This window comes from Pipistrellus hanaki (genome assembly GCF_964339955.1).
Source record: "Pipistrellus hanaki genome assembly, chromosome: X".
Lineage (NCBI taxonomy): Eukaryota > Metazoa > Chordata > Mammalia > Chiroptera > Vespertilionidae > Pipistrellus > Pipistrellus hanaki.
This window is the reverse complement of record NC_140524.1, coordinates 46,944,658-46,966,093: the sequence shown is the minus strand read 5'-3', so window position 1 is coordinate 46,966,093 and position 21,436 is coordinate 46,944,658. Positions and strand designations below refer to the sequence as shown.

The 21,436-nt window shown below is 40.7% G+C and overlaps 1 protein-coding gene across 4 annotated transcripts in view; it reads left to right on the top strand.

Moving 5' to 3' along the window:
- The window catches only part of ATG4A (autophagy related 4A cysteine peptidase), an 88,392-nt gene that overhangs the window by 20,574 nt on the left and 46,382 nt on the right, over window positions 1-21,436 (top strand). For 2 of the 4 annotated variants that reach the window (XM_084870485.1, XM_084870487.1), the window contains exons 2-3: window positions 16,681-16,791; window positions 19,565-19,636. In XM_084870485.1, coding sequence (XP_084726611.1) covers window positions 16,681-16,791; window positions 19,565-19,636 — 183 coding nt within the window. The remainder of the gene's footprint in view (window positions 1-16,680; window positions 16,792-19,564; window positions 19,637-21,436) is intronic. The other 2 variants (XM_084870486.1, XM_084870488.1) reach the window with 1 other exon arrangement.

The following is a 21,436-nucleotide window of genomic DNA, read 5'->3' as shown; positions in this document are numbered from 1 at the left end:
TTTAATATTCTCTCTTTGTCTTTTGCTCTTGGGATTTTAATTATGATGTGTCTTGGTGTGGTCCTCTTTGGATTCCTTTTGTTTGGGGTACTGTGCGCTTCCTGGACTTGTAAGTCTATTTCTTTCACCAGGTGGGGAAGTTTTCTGTCATTGTATCTTTCAATATGTTTTTGGTATCTTGCTCTCTCTCATCTTCTGGGACACCCATAATTATGATGTTGGTTCACTTGAAGTTGTCCCAGAGGTTTCTTACACTATCTTCAACTTTCTGGATTCTCTTGTCTTCTTGCTTCTGCAAAGGATTGTCCTCTGGCTCTTTGTGTTCCAAATCTTTGACTTGATTTTTGCGATCTTCCTTTCTGTTTTTAGGACTCTGTATAATATTTTTTATTTCAGACAATGTATTCTTTATTTCTAGTTGATCCCTTTTCATATCCTCAAAGGTCTCGTTTATTTTATCAGCTTTTTCCAGGAAATTCTTTAAAAAAAACCCTTATAACCGTGGTTTTGAACTCTATATCCAGTCTTTAGTTCTCCATCTCTTTCATTTGAGATCTATTTTCTTGTCTCGGCATTTTCACTGCTTCCCAGAGTTGGTAGGATGGCTTTGTGTGTTTGGTGTCCTATATAGCTTGGTGGGTCAGCCTCCCCAGTTACCTGAGGTAGACACTCTTGGTGTTCCCCTTTGTGGCCTGTGTGTACAGCCTTGTTGTAGTTAAGTCTTGATTGTTGTTGGTATCCCTGGGAGGTATTGACCTTCAGGCCAATTGGATGTGGGTATCAGCTGTGTCTACTCTGGGATACCTTCTCTATTGGAGATAGTCTTATAGGATCAGACCTGCAAAATTGCAAAAGCCTCTGTGCTCAGCTTGGATGGGGCAGAGTCTCAGGACTGAGCTGACAGTCTTGGCTTCCAATCAGCCCTACCCTTGTGTGCTTGCCTGAGTTTCCACCTGACTTCTGCCTTCTGTGGCTCTCCTGAGTTTTCGCTTGACCATCCTGATTCCCTGTGCAAGGGCATGGGTGCCCCAGGGACTCGCCCAGAATTGGGTTGAGTCTCTGTAGTCTGGAGCTTCTGACTTCTTCCTCTATGGAGAGGCTAAGGTAACCTCAGCGGTCAAATCTTTCTGCGCATACTCACTCACGCAACTGTAGACCCTGCCTGCTGTGGCTCCCGGCTCCCCCAGTCTCCAGTCTCTGAGTCTCCAGGTGCCTTTCTCTACAGTCCAGACTCCACCTGTATGAGCCTGGGTCCACAGGGTTTCGGCTGGGGTTGGGGTTCAGTGCAGTCAAAAAAGGTTCAGTGCAATCCGGGACTTCCTTTCCCCTCCCAACAGCCAGGCATTCGGCCACACTTCCTTTCTGCATGCTCGTCAGCCTACCTCAGGGCTTTGTGGTTCCCAATCTTATCCTTGAGCCTCTCTCCTTCTTTCGGGTTGTAGATTTCCCATTCTGCCAGCTTTCCTGTGTTTTTGGATGATGTCCATTGTGATTTTAGTTGCTGTTTTGAAATTGTGTGAGGCGGCAGCTTAGGTGCTTACCTAGGCCGCCATCTTGGTTCTCCTTTCCCCAACTCCCCACAGTTTATTTATTCATTGACCTGTCTTAGTTCAAGCTGCTGTGATAAAATTTCATAGACCATATGGCTTAAACAACAAACATTTATTTCTCATAGTTCTGTAGGCTGGGAAGCTCAAGATCATGGGACTGTGATATTCAATGTCTGGTGGGTTCCTCTTTCTTACAGCCACCTTCTTACTGTGTCCTCACATGTTGGAAAAAGTTCATCAATCTTGTGTGTCTTATTAGGGCACTAATCCCACTTATGAGGGCTCCACCCTCATGACCTAGTTACCTCCCAAAGGCCCCACCTCCTAATACCATTGCATTGGAGATTAGGATTTCAATGTAAGAATTTTGGGAGGGTACAAACATTCAGTCTATAGCACCTTTGTTCATAGACATTTGAGTTGTTTATAGGTTTTAGATATCATGAATAAAGCTGCTATAAACATTCATTTGGAGGACATAAGCACTCATTTTTATTATATATAAACATAGCAGTGAAATCTTTAGAGTAGGTGGAATAGCAAGACATTTTAAACTGAGAATTACTTTAACTTAGGGTAATTTAACTTAGCATTAATGAAAGAACTGAAGGATGAGTTTCTTCTAAGAATACCCGCTTTATGAAGAGCCATAATTTGTTTAGCAGTTCAAGATTCTTTGCTTAGAGAGCATTTTTTTTTGCTATGGTTGTTGGGTTGGGTCTTTCATGCTTATGGATAGATATTTATTTTTCTGGTGTCTGGTACATTGAGTACTCATCAGGGATGAGGAGCCATTATATTGCAAACTATCTTGTTTTGGATGGAGTCAAATTGTCTTTTCTTGGGCAGTTTGGCTCAAGGGATAATAAAATAACATAGGAAAATGAAGTTCACTTTACAGAAAATTTACCTTAGGGTAAACTTGGAATAGATCTTTTGTTTTGAAAGTGAAGATTCACATGTAATTTTATGTTATCCCAAAACTTAACTCTGGCAATATAATTTTACATTACATAAAAGGTAAAGAATTTTAAAACATCACATGTCTGCTGGCAACATTTACTAATGAAGTGTGATATTGAAAGGGTATGGGCAAAATTCCTGTGGTCTAGGAGGCGGGTGAGGTGGTTGTAAACAGAGGAGAAAACTGGGAAGTACTTCAATGAAGAATAGTTTCTGTAAAGGACTCAGAATTTTTCCCATTCTATTATACTACTGAGTGTGCCAAAATACAGAGACCCACCTTAAGCCCTTCCTTGATAAATTCTGTGTTTTTTTTTTTTTGTTGTTGTTTAAAAACACAGAATTTAATTTGATAATGAATAAAAAATATCCTAGGTTTTGTATTAGAGGCAATTACTTGATGCATCTGTAAATAGTGGAATACCTAGTCTTCCTTTTTGGTGCTTTTGAAACTCTTTGGGGACTACATGAAGCCTGGGAGTAAGCCCAGAGTCCTTACCAAGGCTTCCAAAACAAGCATCTACTATCTCTTCCTTCCTCTCCAGCCTTAGCCCTTGACAGTCTCCATGCAGCATCACCATTCCATAGTCTCTCAGCCCTTGGTATTTTGGTACAAGCTTCTCCTCTGCCTGGAATGTCCTTCTCCTGCCCAATTTATTTAACTCTAATCCTTTCAAGCTAAATCCTGCCATCACCTTTCTTCCCAAAGCCTTCTCTGTACCCCAGACTAGTTAAATAAATGACCCTCTTCTGTGCTCCCTTATCCCCCTGTGCATATAGGTACTGACTATACTATACCAAAATGAACTTCCTTTCTCCTTCTCTTCCCATTAGATTTGAATTGCTTAAGATACGTTACTATCCCTGAGGATAGCATAGTGCTGGTCATAGGATAGGCATTCGGTAAAGGATTGTTAAATTGACGTTTGGATGGACATGTAAATCAGCTTTTAGACCTTTGTTAGTGTGCCTACTCATTCCATAAACATTTGATAGGCATTAAAGAAAGACTAATGGCAGACACTATGATTAGAGCTGTAAAGGATACAGAGGTGAACACTACTTGGACTGAGATGGGAGTTTGTTTCAAGAGCAGACAGATAGCATACCTGCAAATAATAATAATCTGAAGTACAAAGTGCCCAATGCTATAAAGGAGATATAAATAAAGGACTATAGTGGCTTAGAAGAAGGAGCAAGTACTGAATTGAGGAAGAAGTGTTCATAGAGAAAGTGGCATTTGAGGTAGGATAGGTGCAAGTAGGATATGAATGAGCAAAGAGCCTCCAGTGTATCTTGTGATTTATTTTGTCTGAAAAGAGTAGATCTTATTTATTTATTTTAAAATATATTTTATTGATTTTTTTATAGAGAGGAAGGGAGAGAGATAGAGAGCTAGAAACGTCAATGAGAGAGAAACATCGACCAGTTGCCTTTTGCACACCCCCTACCGGGGATCTGCCCACAACCAAGGTACATGCCCTTGACCGGAATCGAACCCAGACCTTTCAGTCTGCAGACAGACGCTCTACCACTGAGCCAAACCGGTTTCGGCAAGAGTAGATCTTATGATGGAATAATGATCAGTGGGGAAAAACTAGGAATGTGGGAAGTAGCCATATTGGAGAAGACCTTAAATGCCAGGCTGATGAGTTTGTATTTGATTTTTATCAGTTGGAGCAATCTCAGAAGCTCATGGAAGGTTTTGATGTGGGTGGAGAGATCCTTTAAGAGTCTGATAATGGTGTATTTTAGTATTTTCTTAGTAAATCATTATTAACTAATTAATTGCTAAGCTTATCATTACTTTTACTATAAACAATGTGGAAAAACCCCAAGGTCTGTAGTTTCTTGAGTTTTTTTTCACTTGTCTTTTCTCACTGGAAATCTAGATGAGGTAAAAAAAAAATCATATGACCCATTAGTTCTGAGAAATGAAAATTGAAATTGACAGAGGAAAGAAACACTAGCACGACATAAATGGCTCATAAAAATGCATAGACATATTAAGTGTTTGCTTAGGAACCGTGTCTAAAATGTTGCCTTCAACTGTCTGGAAAAATCCAGACACAGTATATGAATTATATTGTTAATATTTATTCCTTTGGGGTAGTTTAGATCACTTCCAATTAAAAATAACTATACTGTTCTAAACTCAGGCTGTCTACTCTTACTCTCCCCCTTAAACAGTGGGTACCGCATTGTCAGTTTGTTTTATAGTATGTTATATAACCAGAGGATCTGGTTTCTTGCTGCCTTAGGCCAGACAGGTCTTCACCGTTTCATTCCTGGATTTTTACAACTTTCTCATTGTTCGCTCTGTCTCAAGTGCCTGTAATCTAGCTATATGACCTTGGGCAAGTCATATAACCTTTCTGATATTCTGTTCTGTTAACTCTAAAATGGAAGTAATGATTCTTGCCCTGTCTATCTCAAGGAGCTGTCTTGTGAAAGCACTTGAAAACTGTCAGTGGCTTTACTAAGACTTGGACTCTACTGATTGGCTTTATACCCTGTACAATTTAGTCCCAAGCCACCTCTCTAATATCATTTCTCAACATTCTCTAGGTCTAGGATCTACTCCTCTTATCAGATCCACAAACTTAAGGTGTTCTCCTCATCTGGAACATTCTCCCTCTTATCTCTGCTCATCCAAATCTAAGCAATATTTTAAGGATCAGTTCAAATACTATACCCTCTTTGAAATCTTCCCTGATGACTCCAATGCTCATCAGTTTCCACCTTTGCTGAATTTTTACAGCATTTAGTTATCAATGTTTGCTTATTTGTTGCTTTTTATTATAAGCTCTTTGTTTACCCAAGGCTCATTTCTTTACCTAAGTTGTGATTTTATGATGCTTTAGTTTGTTCATTTAACATTTAGTGATTGTTTGAGGATGTTTCCTCTATTTCTCACAGGACCAAGTGTAGAACTTAGAAATAATAGTTGGCTCATTTATTTAGAAATTTACATAACACACTCTCTTAAGAGAGAGACAAGAGAACCCATTTTTTCTTTCTAGTGCTTGGAGTACCCCTCCTAACAATTTACCCTATTTCCACCTCCTACAGCACCATAGAAAGGCCATTAAGATGGACTGTCAATAGGAATTTCTGTGATTATAGATCTCTTTTATAGCTGTGGCTATCCGATATAGTAGTCATTAGCCATATATGGTGATTCAGTGCTTGAAATGTGGTTAGTGCAACTGAGTAACTGAATTTTAGTTGTATTTAACTTTAATGTAAATAGCTGCATGTGGCTAGTGGCTACTGCCTTGGACATCATGGGTCTAGATCAGTGGCTTTTCAACTTTTTTGATCTAACAGTACAATGAGAAATACATTTTATAGAGCAATCCAGTTTACATATACACACAAACAAATTTTATGTAACAATATCCAAACTATTATGTACACTATTCTATCTAATAAAAGAGTAATATGCAAATTAACCATCACTCCGCTTGAGCCATGCTCACCAGCCACACCCACCAGCCAATCAGAGTGAGTATGCAAATTAACCCAACCAAGATGGCTACAGCCACAGAGAGCAGTTGAGAGGCTTGGGTTTCCCCAGCAATTGAAACCAAGCTCTCCATCTGCCCTAGCCGGCCTAGGCCTCCACTCAAGGATACAAAGCTTCAATTATAGAAGATAAATCCCAAGAAAAATGGCAGCAGCCACGGAGCTGGAGAGAGCAGGCTAGGGTTGCCCCAGGCAATGGAGGAAGCCAAGCTTTCTACCTGCCCTGGCTGGCCTAGGCCTCCACTCCAGGATACAAAGTTTCAATTTTAGAAGGTGAATAAACCCCAACAGAAATGGCGGAAGTTGAGCCGAGACCGGTTTGGCTCAATGGATAGAGCGTCAGCTTGGGAACTGAAGGGTCCCAGGTTCGATTCCGGTCAAGGGCATGTACCTTGGTTGTGGGCATATCCCCAGTAGGGGGTATGCAAGAGGCAGCTGATCGATGACTCTCTCTCATTGATGTTTCTAACTCTCTATCTCTCTCCCTTCCTCTCTGTACAAAATCAATAAAATATATTAAAAAAAAAAAAAAAGAAAAAAAGAAATGGCGGAAGTTGAAATGAGCAGGGGGTTTGGCTCTTCTCCAGGCTACAAAGTTTCAATTGTAGAAGGTAAATAAATTCTAGATACCAGAGCCTCTGCTTGGGTCGCTGAGGGATGTGGCTGGCCTGCAAACCACCACAGGCCCCTTGCCTAGGCCGTCCCACATCCCAATGGAACCCCCACCCTGATCCAGGACACCCTTCAGGGAAAACCGGCTGGCCCCCACCCATGCACCAGGCCTCTATTCTATCTAATAAGAGTAATATGCAGATTGACCATCACTCCAACACACAAGATCAAGATAGCTGCCCCCATGTGGTCAAAGATCCTGCCCCCATGTGGACACAAAATGGCCACCATAGGATGACCATTTTGTGTCCACATGGGGAGGGCAGCTGGGAGGCACCAGGCCTGTAAGGGAGAGCAGTTGAGAGGGACCAGGTCTGCAAGGGAGGGTAGTTGGGGGTGATCAACCCTGCAGGGGATGGCAGTTAGGGGTGACCAGGCCAGCAGAGGAGGGAAGTTGGGGGCAAAAGGGATGGCAGGGGAACAGTTAGACATCAATTAGGCTGGCATGGGAGTGGTTAGGGGGTGATCAGGCTGCCAGGCAGAAGCGATTAGGGGCAATCAGGAAGATAGGCAGGCGAGCAGTTGGGAGCCAGCAGTCCTGGATTGTGAGAGGGATGTCTGACTGTCCATTTAAACCCGATCCTGATGGGGTCCCAGATTGGAGAGGGTGCAGGTTGGGCTGAGGGACACACCCCCCACCCCATGTACACATTTCGTGCACTGGGCCTCTAGAATTATTATATTTTCTGTTCTATTCAATTTCATTTAAAAAAATTCTGTTTGTAAACAAACAAATAAATAAATAAATAATTCTGTTTGCAATCTATTATAGATTTCATAGACCATTGATGAGTTATGGTTTGCTCATTGAAAAACACACTGCACATTTTATAGGTGGAGAATCTGAAGCCCAAAGAAGTACAGTAGGTTTTGCAAGGTCACATAGCTAGTTTTAGAGTGGAACTAAAAATTAGGGTTCATAGACTAGAGATACTTCTAAGAGGGGTGAAGAGTTATTCTTCCTTCTGTTAACCATGCCCCCCTATTTTATTTTGCCATTGGGCAAAAATCATTTGACACACTCTTTATTTTGACTAAATATTATGGTGTCTTGCTTCCTGCAAGACTATATTTGAGTCTTGGTGCATTTGGGTTTGAAAATGCCTAAAATCAAAGTTACAATATAATGGAGGCTTACTTTGGACCCACTACATGACTTGGCAGGGACACTAATATGAAACTACCTTCTGGGGAATAAAACCATGCTTTCTACTAGCAGGTTGATCCTAAGGACAACAAAACCTATTGATTAAGAATCAAGGTGATTCTCACTTCAGTTTGTAGAATAGTTGCCTTGGGTCTTGAATTGTAAAGCCAAGCAAATAATTTTTCTCCACCCTTCCATTCAATATGCTACCTTCTTTGTAGCATACAGAGAAATCATTTGTGTATTTTGCATTATATGACAACTTGGCATCATTAATCTGTGACTTGCTAAATACATTCAAGAAAATGTGCAGTTTTGAACATGATAATTTTCCTTAGAAAGCTAAGAATTGTTGTCCCATCTCTTTGTTTTAAGTTATTGGTTTTCAGAAAAGCAAGGCACTGGTAGGAGGAGAAATGAAGATGGACAGGGCCTGTGCGTAGGCGAGCAGAGTCTGAGAAGACCAGGACACTAAGTGGTCCCAGGAGAAAGGGGGTAAAGCCATATTTTAGGCTGAACTTTGTTCTTATGGATTCATCTTGCCTTTCTAGCCTCTGCTAATCAACCTACCATCTACCATGCCCCTCTTCACAATCCCTGTGCTGGTTGACTTCTTCACTTTTTTTTTTTTTAAACTTTTTCCTTTGACCAAGTCCAGGAGTGTATTATGTTCTGGCTAGACCTAGCTTATTATCTCCCTACCCCACACTATGTTTATCTGCTACCATCTCATCACCCACACTTGAAAACTTCAAGTCATTTTTGACTCTCATTCTCCTCGGCCCCACCCCACACTCAGTTGCTTGCTAAATCTTTTTGGCATTTCCTCAACCAGGAATTTCCTTCCTTCCCCTTTCCCACCTATGTCTTATTTTCATTAAGGCTCAACTCTGATGCCACCTTTTCTAGGTTGTAGAAGGCTCATTCATGCCCAGTTGGAATGAATCATTTGTTGCCTTCTTTATCACTTAAAAATATTATGTTACCGAATGCAAGGGGTTTGTCTCTTGGTGATGATAACCTAATGAATCTAGACCAAGACAGAATATGAACAAGGTAAGTTTAGTAAGAGTGCACTGGGGATGATTCCCAAAGCAGTGTCTCCAAATACACAAGGTAATTGCTTTTATTGGGGCTAGTTATGCATAATCAAAAAGTGACAGGTCATTATATGCAGAGGCTAGGTCATTCTAGCATAGGTGCAGTAAGCGAGCATGCTTTATTTTTTATCACATTTATAGAAAATGGTAGGTAAGCTCTGCTTGGTGAGGGTAATTTAGTATTATGATTAAGCAGGATCAGTATTCCTTTTAGGCATCCTTATCTATTGTAGTTTCAATAGGAAAAGGGTGTTATTGTTTTGTGGTCAGTCAGGGAACATCCTTTTCCTGCAAGACAGCTCAGCAAAGATTGTTAGTTTCACAATTGACCAACCCTTTTAACCCCATTCTGATTACACTTATTTGTTTATTAGAGAAGAATGAAGAACACCAACTATAGTGACCTTCTTGTTGGCCTAAGAGGGGCTGAAGATCAAGAGGAAAATTCTTCGACTACCATTTTAGCCAGAGCCATTTCAAAGAAAGCAGCACTGTTCTCACAGGCTTTAAGGGATGGTATTAATTTGGCAAGATGGCTGGGTAGTGACTCATTGAGACAGGGTTGGTGATAGAGAAATGCTTTTTATTTTTTCAGCTAGTACTAAAAAAAGATCCACGGCTTATATGCATAAATGTACATTCATCCAATGCCACCCTTCCTCACCCCAATCAGGGGAATGCCAGAGAGGCTGCCTCTTTCTCACACTCCTCTCAAGCTACTTCTTTTCTGATTTTCTTTCTCTTTCTAAGTTATACTGGGCATTTATTTTAACCTGATTTCTCCTGCCTGTGAATGGTAGAGAGTAGGGTAGGAAGGTACACAGTGTGATTTTATAACACCTCAGTCCACCACCTCCTGGGGATGGTCTGACCTGGGTGATCATTTTTAGCCTGGTATTTCTTGGACATGGTTCAGGGACTAAGGCCAGTGACAGAAAGGCTAAGATATCACTGGCTCTCTGGCAGATTCAGCAGTGATGAGTTTACACTGGTGAACAAAATGGCTTTCTCATTTCTAACTTCTTCAGGTTTGAAATACTGCCAAGACTATACGTTTAATAATTAAAACATCTTGAGAAGAAAGGCTACTTAAATCCCTGAAAAACTGGATTTATGTAATATGTTTCAAGAAAGGCAGTATCCCTGGGTAGATGTGTTTCTAAAGTTATAACTTCAAACAAATTATAGTTTCAACTTGGAAAAATTATGGAAAATGTAACTTCAACCTCCAACTAAGTGTTCTGAGTAGATGAACTTGTTTTCATGACCAGATATGACTCATTTATTTTGGGGAACATTTATTTTTATGAAAACAGTATGCTCCTGCCTTAGAAAACAAAGCCAAAAGAAAACAATTTGTTATTTCAAGTGAGTTAAACATATCCGACAGTGCCATTTTTATAGGAAACCATTCACATGAGGCTTTTAGGGACTGTTTTGAGAGAGACCTGTGGCTACTTGTAGCTGCACAGAAGGACCCCTATCTTCTCTGGATTCCTCTTCCATAGGGTATGAGGAGACTCTAAGAGTAGAGAGGAGAAGGTATGTGCTGAGTGTTTTAGCATTGAAGTTAATGTATTGTTCTCATAGAAATAACTATAAAATATACTATCAATTTGATTTTTCTGGTTATAATTTAAAATAGTTTTGGGAGGCTGGCTGGAAAACCTATTTACTGTCTGCAATATTATTTCCCTCAGAAAATTTATTTAAAGAGAATTTTTAAAAAATTCTTTATTGTTTAAATTATTACATACTAGAGGCCTGGTGCATGAAATTTGTGCACTGGGGGGATGTCCCTCAGTCCAGCCTGCACCCTCTTCAATCTGGGACCCCTAGAGGGATGTCTGACTGCCAGTTCCCAACTGCTCGCCTGTCTGCCTGCCTGATTTCCCCCTAACCATTCCCCTGCCAGTCTGATTGATGCCTAACTGCTCCACTGCTGGCCCGATTGCCCCCAACTGCCCTCCCCTGCTGGCCCGATTGCCCCCAACTGCCCTCCTCCCCTACTGGTCTGGTCACTCCCAACTGTCCTCCCTTGCTGGCCCAGTTGCCCCCAACTTCCCTCTCCTGCCAGCCTGGTCATGCCCAACTGCCCTCCTCTGTTGGCCTGGTTGTCCCCAAGTGCCCTCCCCTGCAGGACTCTTCACCCCCAACTGCCTTCCCCTGCCACCCAGGTCACCCATAACTGCCCTCCCCTGCTGGCCTGATCACCCACCACTACCCTCCCCTGCCAGCCATCTTGTGGTAGCCATCTTTGACCACATGGGGGCGGCCATCTTGTGCAAGGGTGTGAGGGTCAATTTGCATATTACCTCATTATTATATAGGATAGTATTACATACCTCTTATTTTCCCCCGATTGACCTTGCCCCTGCCACCCCACTCCCTCAGCACATACCCTCATCCCCCTAGTGTCTGTGTCCATTGGTTATGCTTATATGCATGTATACAAGTCCTTTGGTTGATCTCTTACAACCCCCCACCCCTGAGGTTTGATGGTCTGTTTGATGTTTCTCTGTCTATGGATCTATTTTTGTTCATCAGTTTATGTTGTTCATTATATTCCACAAATAAGTGAGATCATATGATATTTATGTTTCTCTGACTGGCTTATTTCACTTAGCATAATGCTCTCCATGTCCACCCATGCTATTGCAAATGGTAAGAGTTCTTTCTTTTTTTATAACAGCATAGTATTCCATTGTGTAGATGTACCACCGTTTTTTAATCCACTCATCTGCTGATGGGCACTTAGGCTGTTTCCAAATATTAGCTATGGTGAATTGTGGTGTTATGAACATAGGGGTACATTTGTCCTTTCTGATTGGTGTTTCTGATTTCTTGGGATATATTTCTAGAAGTAGGATTACTGGGTCAAGTAGGAATTTCATTTTTAATTTTTTGAGGAAACTCTATACTGTTTTCCACAGAGACTGCACCAGTCTGCATTCCTACCATCAGTGCACGAGGGTTCCTTTTTCTCTCCAACTTCAACAACATTTGTTGTTTGTTGATGATAACCATTCTGACAGGTGTGAGAAGATACCTCATTATTATTTTGATTTTCATCTCTCAGATAATTAGTGACTTTGAGCATTTTTTCATGTTTCTTGGCCTTCTGTAGGTCCACATTCAAAAAGTGTCTAAGTCCTTTGCCAGTTTTTTGATTGGATTATTTATCTTCCTTTTGTTAAGGTGTATGAGTTCCCTATAAATTTTGGAGATTAGGCACTTATTGGATATAACATTGGCAAATATGTTCTCCCATGCAGTTTCTTTTGCTATAAAGAAGCTTTTTATTTTGATATAGTCCCACTTGTTTATTTTCTCCTTAGTTTCCATTGCTGTAGGAGCTGTATTGGTAAAGATATTGGTATGACATATGCCTAATATTTTGGTGCCTATGGATTCTTCTAAGATTTTTATGGTTCCCAATCTTTAGATTAAGTCCTTTATCCATTTTGAGTTTATTTTTGTGTATGGTATAAGTTGGTGGACTAGTTTAATTTTTTTTTTTTTTGCATGTATGTGTCCAATTTTCCCAACACCATTTATTAAAGAGACTGTCTTGAATCTGTTGTATGCTCTTGCCTCCTTTTCAAATATTAATTGAGCATAATGGCTTTGGTTTATTTCTGTTTTGTTTCACTGGTCTGTATTTCTGTTCTTGTGCCAGTATCAGGCAGTTTTGAGAACAATGGCTTTGTATTATAGCTTGATATCTAGTATTGTGATCCCTCTAATTTTGTTCTTCTTTTTCAAGATTGCTGAGGCTATTTGGGGTCTTTTTTTTTTATTCCATATGAATTTTCGGAGAGTTGGTTCTAGGTCTGTGAAATATGCCGTTGATATTTTAATGGGGATTGTTTTAAATCTATAGATTGATTTGGATAGTATGGACATTTTAATGATGTTGATTCTACCAATCCATGAATATGTTTATGTCTTCCTCTATTTCTTTTTTTCAATGTCCCTTAGTTCTCCGATTGCAGATCTTTTACCTCTTTAGTTAAGTTTATTTCTAGGTATCTTAATTTTTTGGTGCAATGGTAAATGGGATTTTTTTGTTTTGTTTCTCTTTCTGTGAGTTCATTATCTATATATTTAAAAGCGCTGTGATCAGAATGGTGGAATGACTGGAATGACTGGTGGCTATTACTTGCACTGGTGGCTATGACTTGCAGCCAACCAACTTGATTCAGACCCCGATTGGTCACCCTTCAGCCGGCCTGGCCCCTGATGGTCCCTGACACTTTGATTGGGGGTGGGGCTTGCTGGCCAACTGCCCACAGCCCTTTCCCCAGCTGGCCCTGCCCTGACCGGGGTGTTGGGGACTGATCAGGGGCAAGGCTGACTGACCAACTGCTGCTGGTGGCCCCTCCCCTCTGCCAGCTTGGCCCAATGGGCCCCCATTGGGGCCGGCTGGCTGGACCCTACCCATGCACGAATTCATGCACTGGGCCTCTAATTGGTGTATAAAAAGGCCATAGGTTTCTGAGTGTTAATTTTGTATATTACTACATTGCTGAAATCATTTATTAAATCTAGTAATTTTTTGATGGAGTCTTTAGAGTTTTCTATGTACAATATCATGTCATCTGTGAATAATGACAGTTTTACTTCTTCTTTTCCAATTTGGCTGACTTTTATTTCTTCTTGTCTGATGGCTATGGCTAGCACTTTTAGTATCATGTCAAACAGGAGTGGTGAGAGTGGGCCTCTCTGTCTTGTTCTTGTTCATAGGGGAAATGGTTTTAGTTTTTACCCGTTGAGTATGATGTTGGCTGTATGTCATATAAAGTGTTTATTATATTGAGATATGATCCCTCTCTTCCCACCTTACTGAGTTTTTAAAAGAGAACTTTTGAGATAAAAACCCTTCCTAGGTCAGTCTTAACTCTTTTGGCAGACACCAGTGGTACAAAAGTGAATTTTAACTCCTCCTACAATAAATGGTCATAAACTCTGAGACTGTGGCCTATGTCTTACTAGGTTTAATTATATTTTATTCTGTTACTTTATTTTGATAGATAACCATAGTCATTTGTGAATCCCAAGAACAATTTATACAGAGTAGGGTAAAAGTAGATTTACAGTTGTTCATATGTAAAATAATACAAAAGTTAATAAATAATAATGCAAAAATAAACTGTTTTGCATACTCACAACTGTAAAACTATTTTTGCCCCCCCCCTTATTTATCAGCTGCAAGATCCTACTTTGCAGAAGTCATCCTATCTAATAAAAGAGTAATATGCAAATTAACCGTCACTCTGCTATACATCCACCAGCCACACCCACCAACCAATCAGAGTGAGTATGTAAATTAACCCACAAAAATTGGTGGTTAATTTGCATAAGCAAGCAGGGTAGGCAGCACCATGGCCCGCTTCTGGGGGTACAGTTCCATTGGGAGCAGAGGAGGCCGTGCGGGCAGCGCTAGACACCATCCACAAGGTACCAGTCCATTGGCCGGGGAGGCAGGCTGGGCAGTGCCAGACGCCCGGGAGGGGTTTGGGTTCATCGCAGGCCCCAGGAGGGGCAGCACCCAGCCTAGCCACTCCTGGGGGGCCCTGTCAACATCGGCACCCAGGGGAGGCAAGGCTGGTTGGCCTAGCCGCTCCTGTGGTGCCCTGGGGAACATCGCAGGCATGGGGTTGCTGAGACCTGGGCATGGGGTTGCTTCGGGGAGACTGAGGGCAGGGATCTGCCTTACCTGCAGAGAGATAGAGGTTCTGCATGGCCCCAAGACACGCGTGGGCCCAGCCAGGGATCAAGGGGCATGGAAGGACTCCCAGGCAGAGGGGCAAGGACCCTCACCCCTGAGGCGGGGTGTGTGTGTGAGGGGGAGTTAAGGGGTGGTGTCACCTCAGTGGAGGGGTGCCGCACTGCAGGGTACTGGACTGACTGATGTGATTCAGAGAAGTTCCCAGTGCTAACCGGCCTCACTCAGGCAGCTTTCACACTTTAGTGGCAGTGACTCCTGCTCCTGCCTTAACCCAAAAGCAAGCCTGAGGTGCCCTGCACCAGGGCAGAGCATGCCTAAGCGGTGAGTGTGAAGCCTTTCACCTGCTCTGGAGAAGCAGGGGGGGCGGGGACCAGACCAGGGCCAGAAAAGAACGTGGAGCATCCGCAATGAAGAGGTGCTTGAGAAAGAGGCTCGGAAGCCTGAAGGGAAGGTTTGTTCTGTTTGCCTGGCAGCTGCCCCTTAGGAAGGGCAGAGAGCATGGCTCTGAGGGCTTCCTGTGTGCTGAGTCAAGTTCCACAGCCAACTGGAATTGGCCTCAGTTTCCTGGACTGTAAAATGGATGAAGTGTGTCCCAGTGCCTTCACTGAGCTTTGATGGCCAATTGAGATACTATATAAGGAAAATGAGGGAAGAAGTGAGAAGGAAAGGGAAGGACGAGCAACACGAAAGACTGGAAGGAACCTGTAAACCCATTGTCACTTAAATAGGAAATATAGTCAATGTGTGGTAATGAAGGTATGATGCCAGGTGGGTACTGGAAATATCGGGGGACACTTTGTAAAGTATATGATTGTCTAACCACTATTCTGTAACTAATATAAAACCAGAAACCAATAGAAAATAATATTGAATGTAAAGAAATGAAAATTGGAGTGAAATTTTTATAAATTTCAAAGTTTAAATAAAAGCTGTAAAGGAAGGAAGGGGAGAATAAAAATAATGTTTTTCATTTTACCACTTCATTATCTTTTCAGTGCATGAAAAAGACAGTTGTCTTTTTATGGTGCTTTTATACTTTTCTAAGACAGTATCTCATTTTAATTTCTGGGTAAATTAAAGACAAGATAATTATTCCCTCCACTATTCAAAGAAAGGAAATCTTGGTGTCTGATGCTAATGATTCAATTGTCAAGCCCTTATTATAAAGCAGGGTTAGTAACATTTCCTGTACAGAGTCATATCTATACTAATAAAAGCCTTGGGGGTGATCAGGCCAGCAGGGGAGGGCAGTTGGGGGCAATGGCCAGCAAGGGAGCAGATAGGGGGCAATCAGGCAGGTAGGTGAGCAGTTAGGAGCCAGTGGTCCTGGATTGTGAGATGGATGTCCAACTGCAGGTTTAGGCCTGATCCCACAGGTGTCCTATATTGGAGAGGGTGCAGGCTGGGCTGAAGGACAGCCTCCTCAGTGCCCGAATTTCGTGCACCAGGCCTCTAGTATGTGAATAAAATAACAAATAAAAGTACCATTAAAACATTCAGTCTTCCAGCTAAAATATTACATTTTCACAGTTGTATAAACTTTGAGGCTTGTCATAGCCCCTTCCAAGTCATTGGCCACTAGAAACCTTACAATATTCCCTGTGATGTGGGTAGTAGTTATGTATTAAGGTATTGTTGTATTTCTTGATAAACTCATCTTAGGAGAAGCTAGATAAGTGGCTATTTACTAAGAAGGCCTCAGGAAAGAAAAGGTTTTGAGTTAACTGTAGCCAAATAATTATTAAGATGGGGCACCAAATAGTGCCTTGACAAAGGAAAGGTCAAAAAAGTTGGTCAAGAGGAAATCCCTTTACTAAAGGATTTTGTGGTCTGTGATTGTCTCTGTTCCTCAAAGAAAAGGATTTGCTTCTATTATTTTGGAGCTTAGCTCATGACCTTTCACCTTTAGGACAAAGGTTATAATCAGTAGACTACAGAAGCAAGCCCCTTCTGTTAAATTTTGCCTGAGTTTCTTCCCTTTAATTTCAGTTTTATCCAAGTATGAAAACCAAATTACTATTTTTGCTGACTACCTAGAAGAATTTCCAGATACAAATGACCTGGTATGGATCTTGGGGAAACAGCATCTCCTTAAAACAGGTAAGGTTTGGTTGCATTTGTCTGTGAGAACCCAAATGAAGTGGGTGCTGAGGTCAAGGTGTTATATGGTTTTCCTCCTTGGGTTGGCAGAACATGACCTTGATAACTGTTAATCCTACTCTCTAGCTGATTTACCTGGCAGCCAAAGAAGTTTAAGCTTCAGGCCTTTCCCTTGCAGAGGCCTTTTTCAAGACCTTGAGGCCCTTGTAGCATGTTCATATGGTCCTGTTTGTACAATTTGAAAAGGTCATATATTCGTATTCTTTCCCCTTAAGGAGAACCCCTGAATTCTATAAGACTCAGGTTTCAAAAAGCATGGACCCACTCCTGGTGTCAGCAACCAGTATCTAGTCTTTGATGAATGGTCTACATACTTTTCATTCCTCACATGTCCTTTTCTGTCTAGATTAAAGCACTGGGGACTTCTAAATAGCCCACGGCTGTCAGAAACGATAGCAGACACCGAGAAGTGCTGTAGTTTGATATATTTTTCTGATTGTAGCCCTGTTTTACTTTATTCTGATTGTGTATAGAACATGCAGCTAGATAGATTGAAAGGAAGCTTGAATTTGTCTTTTTGTTATTGTTAACCCTCAGCCAAGGAAATTTTTCCCATTGCTTTTTAGAGAGAGTGTAAGAGGAGAGAGAGGGGGGGGGGAAGAGAGAAAGAGAGAAACATTGATATAAGGGAGACACATGATTGGACACATTGATTGGTTGCCTCCTATACAGGAACTGACTGTGGCCAGGGATTGAACCTACAACCCAGCTATGTGCCCTTGACCTTAAATCCTCCAGTGCACAGGCCAATCCTCTAACCACTAAGTTACACTGGCTAGAGCTGACTTTGTCTTTCCTACCCTTACAGTCTCATAGATTGGGAAAGACCTTTAAAACTAAAACTGCTAATGGCCCTATACCCAGATAAAGCCTGAGCTTGGAGAGAGGCAGCTCTGATTTTGTATCTGTCTTAGAAGAGGCCCCAGAATGAAGGGAAGAACAGAATGCTCATCAAAAAGCAGGAAAGGAAGTTAGGCATTTTGTAACTCCTCCTGAGTCTGGCTTCATAATTTTGTTGGGAGAAGACTGAACAGTGGAGAATGGCTGGGGTTAGCCATTAGAAGAATTTTTCTATTCAGACTCTTCTCCTACCTTAGATAAGTCATTTTCTCTTTCTGGAGCTTAACTCCCTTCACTAGCACATAAAATGAAGGGACTGGAGCTCATATCTTCTAGTTCTGCATTCCATGACAACAGAAATCACTAGGTTGTCAAACATACCCATATTCAAATGTTAAGTTGCAAAATTACTTTTAAAGTGAAATTGTTAAAATATCCATACAACTTTCCCAGACTTCGTAGCATATAGGGAAGGTGGGAGGTGTAGAAAATATCAGAGGAAGGAGTGACTGGTCTTTACATTTTAAGAGGAGGCATATATAATAACAGCTAACACTTATGTAGGCTTACTACATACTGTAGCATCTAAGCACTTTCATGTATTATCTTATGGAATGTTTACAACTCTGTGAAGTAGTGCTCTCCCCATTTTATGGATGATAAAAATGAATCTCAATGATAGGGCTACAGAGTTGATAAGTAGAATAGTCAGTGTTCAAACGCAGGCAGAGTTTGACTCCAGGAATCTACCATTATATAGCTGCTTCACAAAATGTGCTAGGCACTGTGGGCATGAAGGGGAAGACAATCCAGGCAGTAATTTTCTGATTAGTTCAAAGGAAAGGCAAGGGAGAAAATAGAAAGTATAGACTGATAATGAATTTACTTTTTTTCTTTTAAAATGCAATGGCTATAAGTACTATATGGAATACAAACATGGATGTGTTGTTGAAAAAGGGAAGCTAGAAGACTAAGAAAGATAGAACCACATCTAAATATTGATGGGAACATGGAAGCCATATTTATGGCCATCAAAATAAATTTGTCATAGAATACAAGAAAGCATGCTTTCAAGTAGACAAAAACATTTATGATGTTATACATCTATTTAGATTACAAATGCCAGTTGCACCAGGTCAGTGGTCGGCAAACTCAGTCAACAGAACCAAATATCAACAGTACGACGATTGAAATTTCTTTTGAGAGCCAAATTTTTTAAACTTAAACTTTTTCTAATGCCACTTCTTCAAAATATACTTACCCAGGCTGTGGTATTTTGTGAAAGAGCCACACTCAAGGGGCTAAAGAGCCAATGTGGCTCACGAGCTGCAGTTTGCCGACCATGGCACTAGGCGGTATTAACACATTGCTTATATAATTGATTTGCTTAACGGGGCACTTTCATTTTAGTTAAACATGTCCACATGTATACACCCCACCACACACACACCCATACCCAGTTTTAGATAACAGAAAGTGAATGCTAATGATAGATTCAGTCAAATGTTATCAATTAGGCAGGGCTAATTGCCTTGTTAGTTGGTTATCTAGGATTCTTCCTTTCCATATTCTTTGTTTTATGGCCATGACCCCAGTGTTGGTACCTGCCAAGACCATGGAGTACAGTGGAAAAGAGACAGAAGCCACCCAGCATCATTGTACTAGCCAGTGGCTCTTATCAAAACATAGGTAGGGGGAAATGTTGAAATTATTTGGTTAAAATGAGATTGGGTTTCTTATGAATTTCCCTGGCCTCATAATAATGGATTTATCTGGTTATTTGAAAATGAGTTTGCTTCTGGATCAGAAATCAAAAGCAGATATCTTTAGATGGGATGTGGTGATTTAATTTGAATTTCACATTTAATTACAGAAAAATCTAAGCTGTTGTCTGATATAAGTGCTCGTCTATGGTTTACATACAGAAGGAAATTTTCACCAATTGGTAGGTATATGATTTGTTATACTGTGCTTTCTTCCTTGTACATAACTTGCCTGAAATTTTCAATGAGTTCACAGAAATCTCCAAATTAGCAGCTCACTATGATTAAGAATTTGATTTAGGGGAGTATTTAAGTCCTACACTTTATGCAAGTTTCATTGCTAAGGAACCTCATCATGTATGGCTCCATAGTGTTAATGTGTAATGCCAGGATACTTTTGAGCCCACCTCCAAGTATTCAGGCTCTGGATGGTATAATTTATTTTACTTCTGAGAATAAGGAAAAAGTCAGACTTTTAATTTGGGCAATATGTATTAAATTACAATATACTGCTTTGTGTAGCTACTTGATTATTAAATACAATTGTACCTGAAGAAAAGAAAGTGATTCTTTTGATTATTTCCCCCTATGAAATGCGAACACCTTGCCACTGGGAGATGAATTAAGATAGATTTCCTTGGCCCTAATTCTAGTACCAGCTGCTGTCTAGAAAGAAAGAAAAAGGACAGTTCAATAAGCTAAGTAAACAGGCTCCTGCTAGAGAAAATTGCTAAAATGTTTGCAAGTAGGGTGACATATTCCTGGTATCATGGCCCTGTGTGAAAAGATTACCAAAAACACAAATGATGGAAGCTATTCTCCTAACTGACAAATTTTGATATAGGACTGGACCTATTGGCTTCAGGTCAATTTTTCTGATAAAGTGCCATAGATGAAGTCCACACAGACATCTTTAAAAAAAAAAATCTCTGCAGGAAGTACTTGATCAGTAAAACAAACAAAATAGCTATTTTTAGTACCCAGTGATTCTAAACTGTTAACTTTCTCTGGTGAAGAGGTCTTCGTAAGGCTTCAAGATATTTGCAATTCAACTCTGACAATGTTTTGGCATTCAATGCTCTCTTCTTTCTTTCTTCTTCTTTTTTTTTTTTTTAAAATATATTTTATTGATTTTTCACAAAGAGGAAGAGAGACGGATAGAGAGTTAGAAACATCAATGGTAGAGAAACATCGATTAGCTGCCTCCTGCACCCCACCTTCCTTCACTGGGGATGTGCCGGCAACCAAGGTACATGCCCTTGACCAGAATCGAACCTGGGACCTTTCAGTCCGCAGGTCGACGCTGTATCCACTGAGCCAAACCGGTTCCAGCTATGCTCTCTTCTTTATGTGAGCTTCACTGAATCTTTTCCATACTAATCTGGCTGGTAATCCCAATATGAGCAAGAGCCAAGGGCTCCTCTTTCAGCTTCCAAGTTGGCTCAACCCCTTTCTTGTTACTGTAACAACTCTCCTTCAATCCCCACAACAAAAGGAAAGGGGCAGCCACCTTGGCTCACTTATTTTATAAGGTTCATGGCCCTCTTTAAAGTTACTTTTGTGAGATCATGCTTATAGTATACTGTTCACTTCCATATTGGGATATGAAAGCAATGAAAGCAGAATGTCTCCTCTGCCATCCAAGTTATCTGATTTCATTGGTAGCATGATAAAGGATATTGAGCTCATCCTGGCCACATTTGTGAGATTTTTGTTACATCAAATGTTCTTAAAATGGAACTCTTTATATTATTTTATTTATTAACTTGTTTTGTGCCTTTTAAAGATATAGTACATTTTAAATTTATTAATAGTATTATTTTAATAAATATATAATGTATTATATATAATATATTTATCAAAACATAGGTAGGGGGAAATGTTGAAATTATTTGGTTAAAATGAGATTGGGTTTCTTATGAATTTCAGAGAGAGGAAGGAAGAGGGGAAGAGAGAAAGAAGCTGCTTCCTACACACCCTAC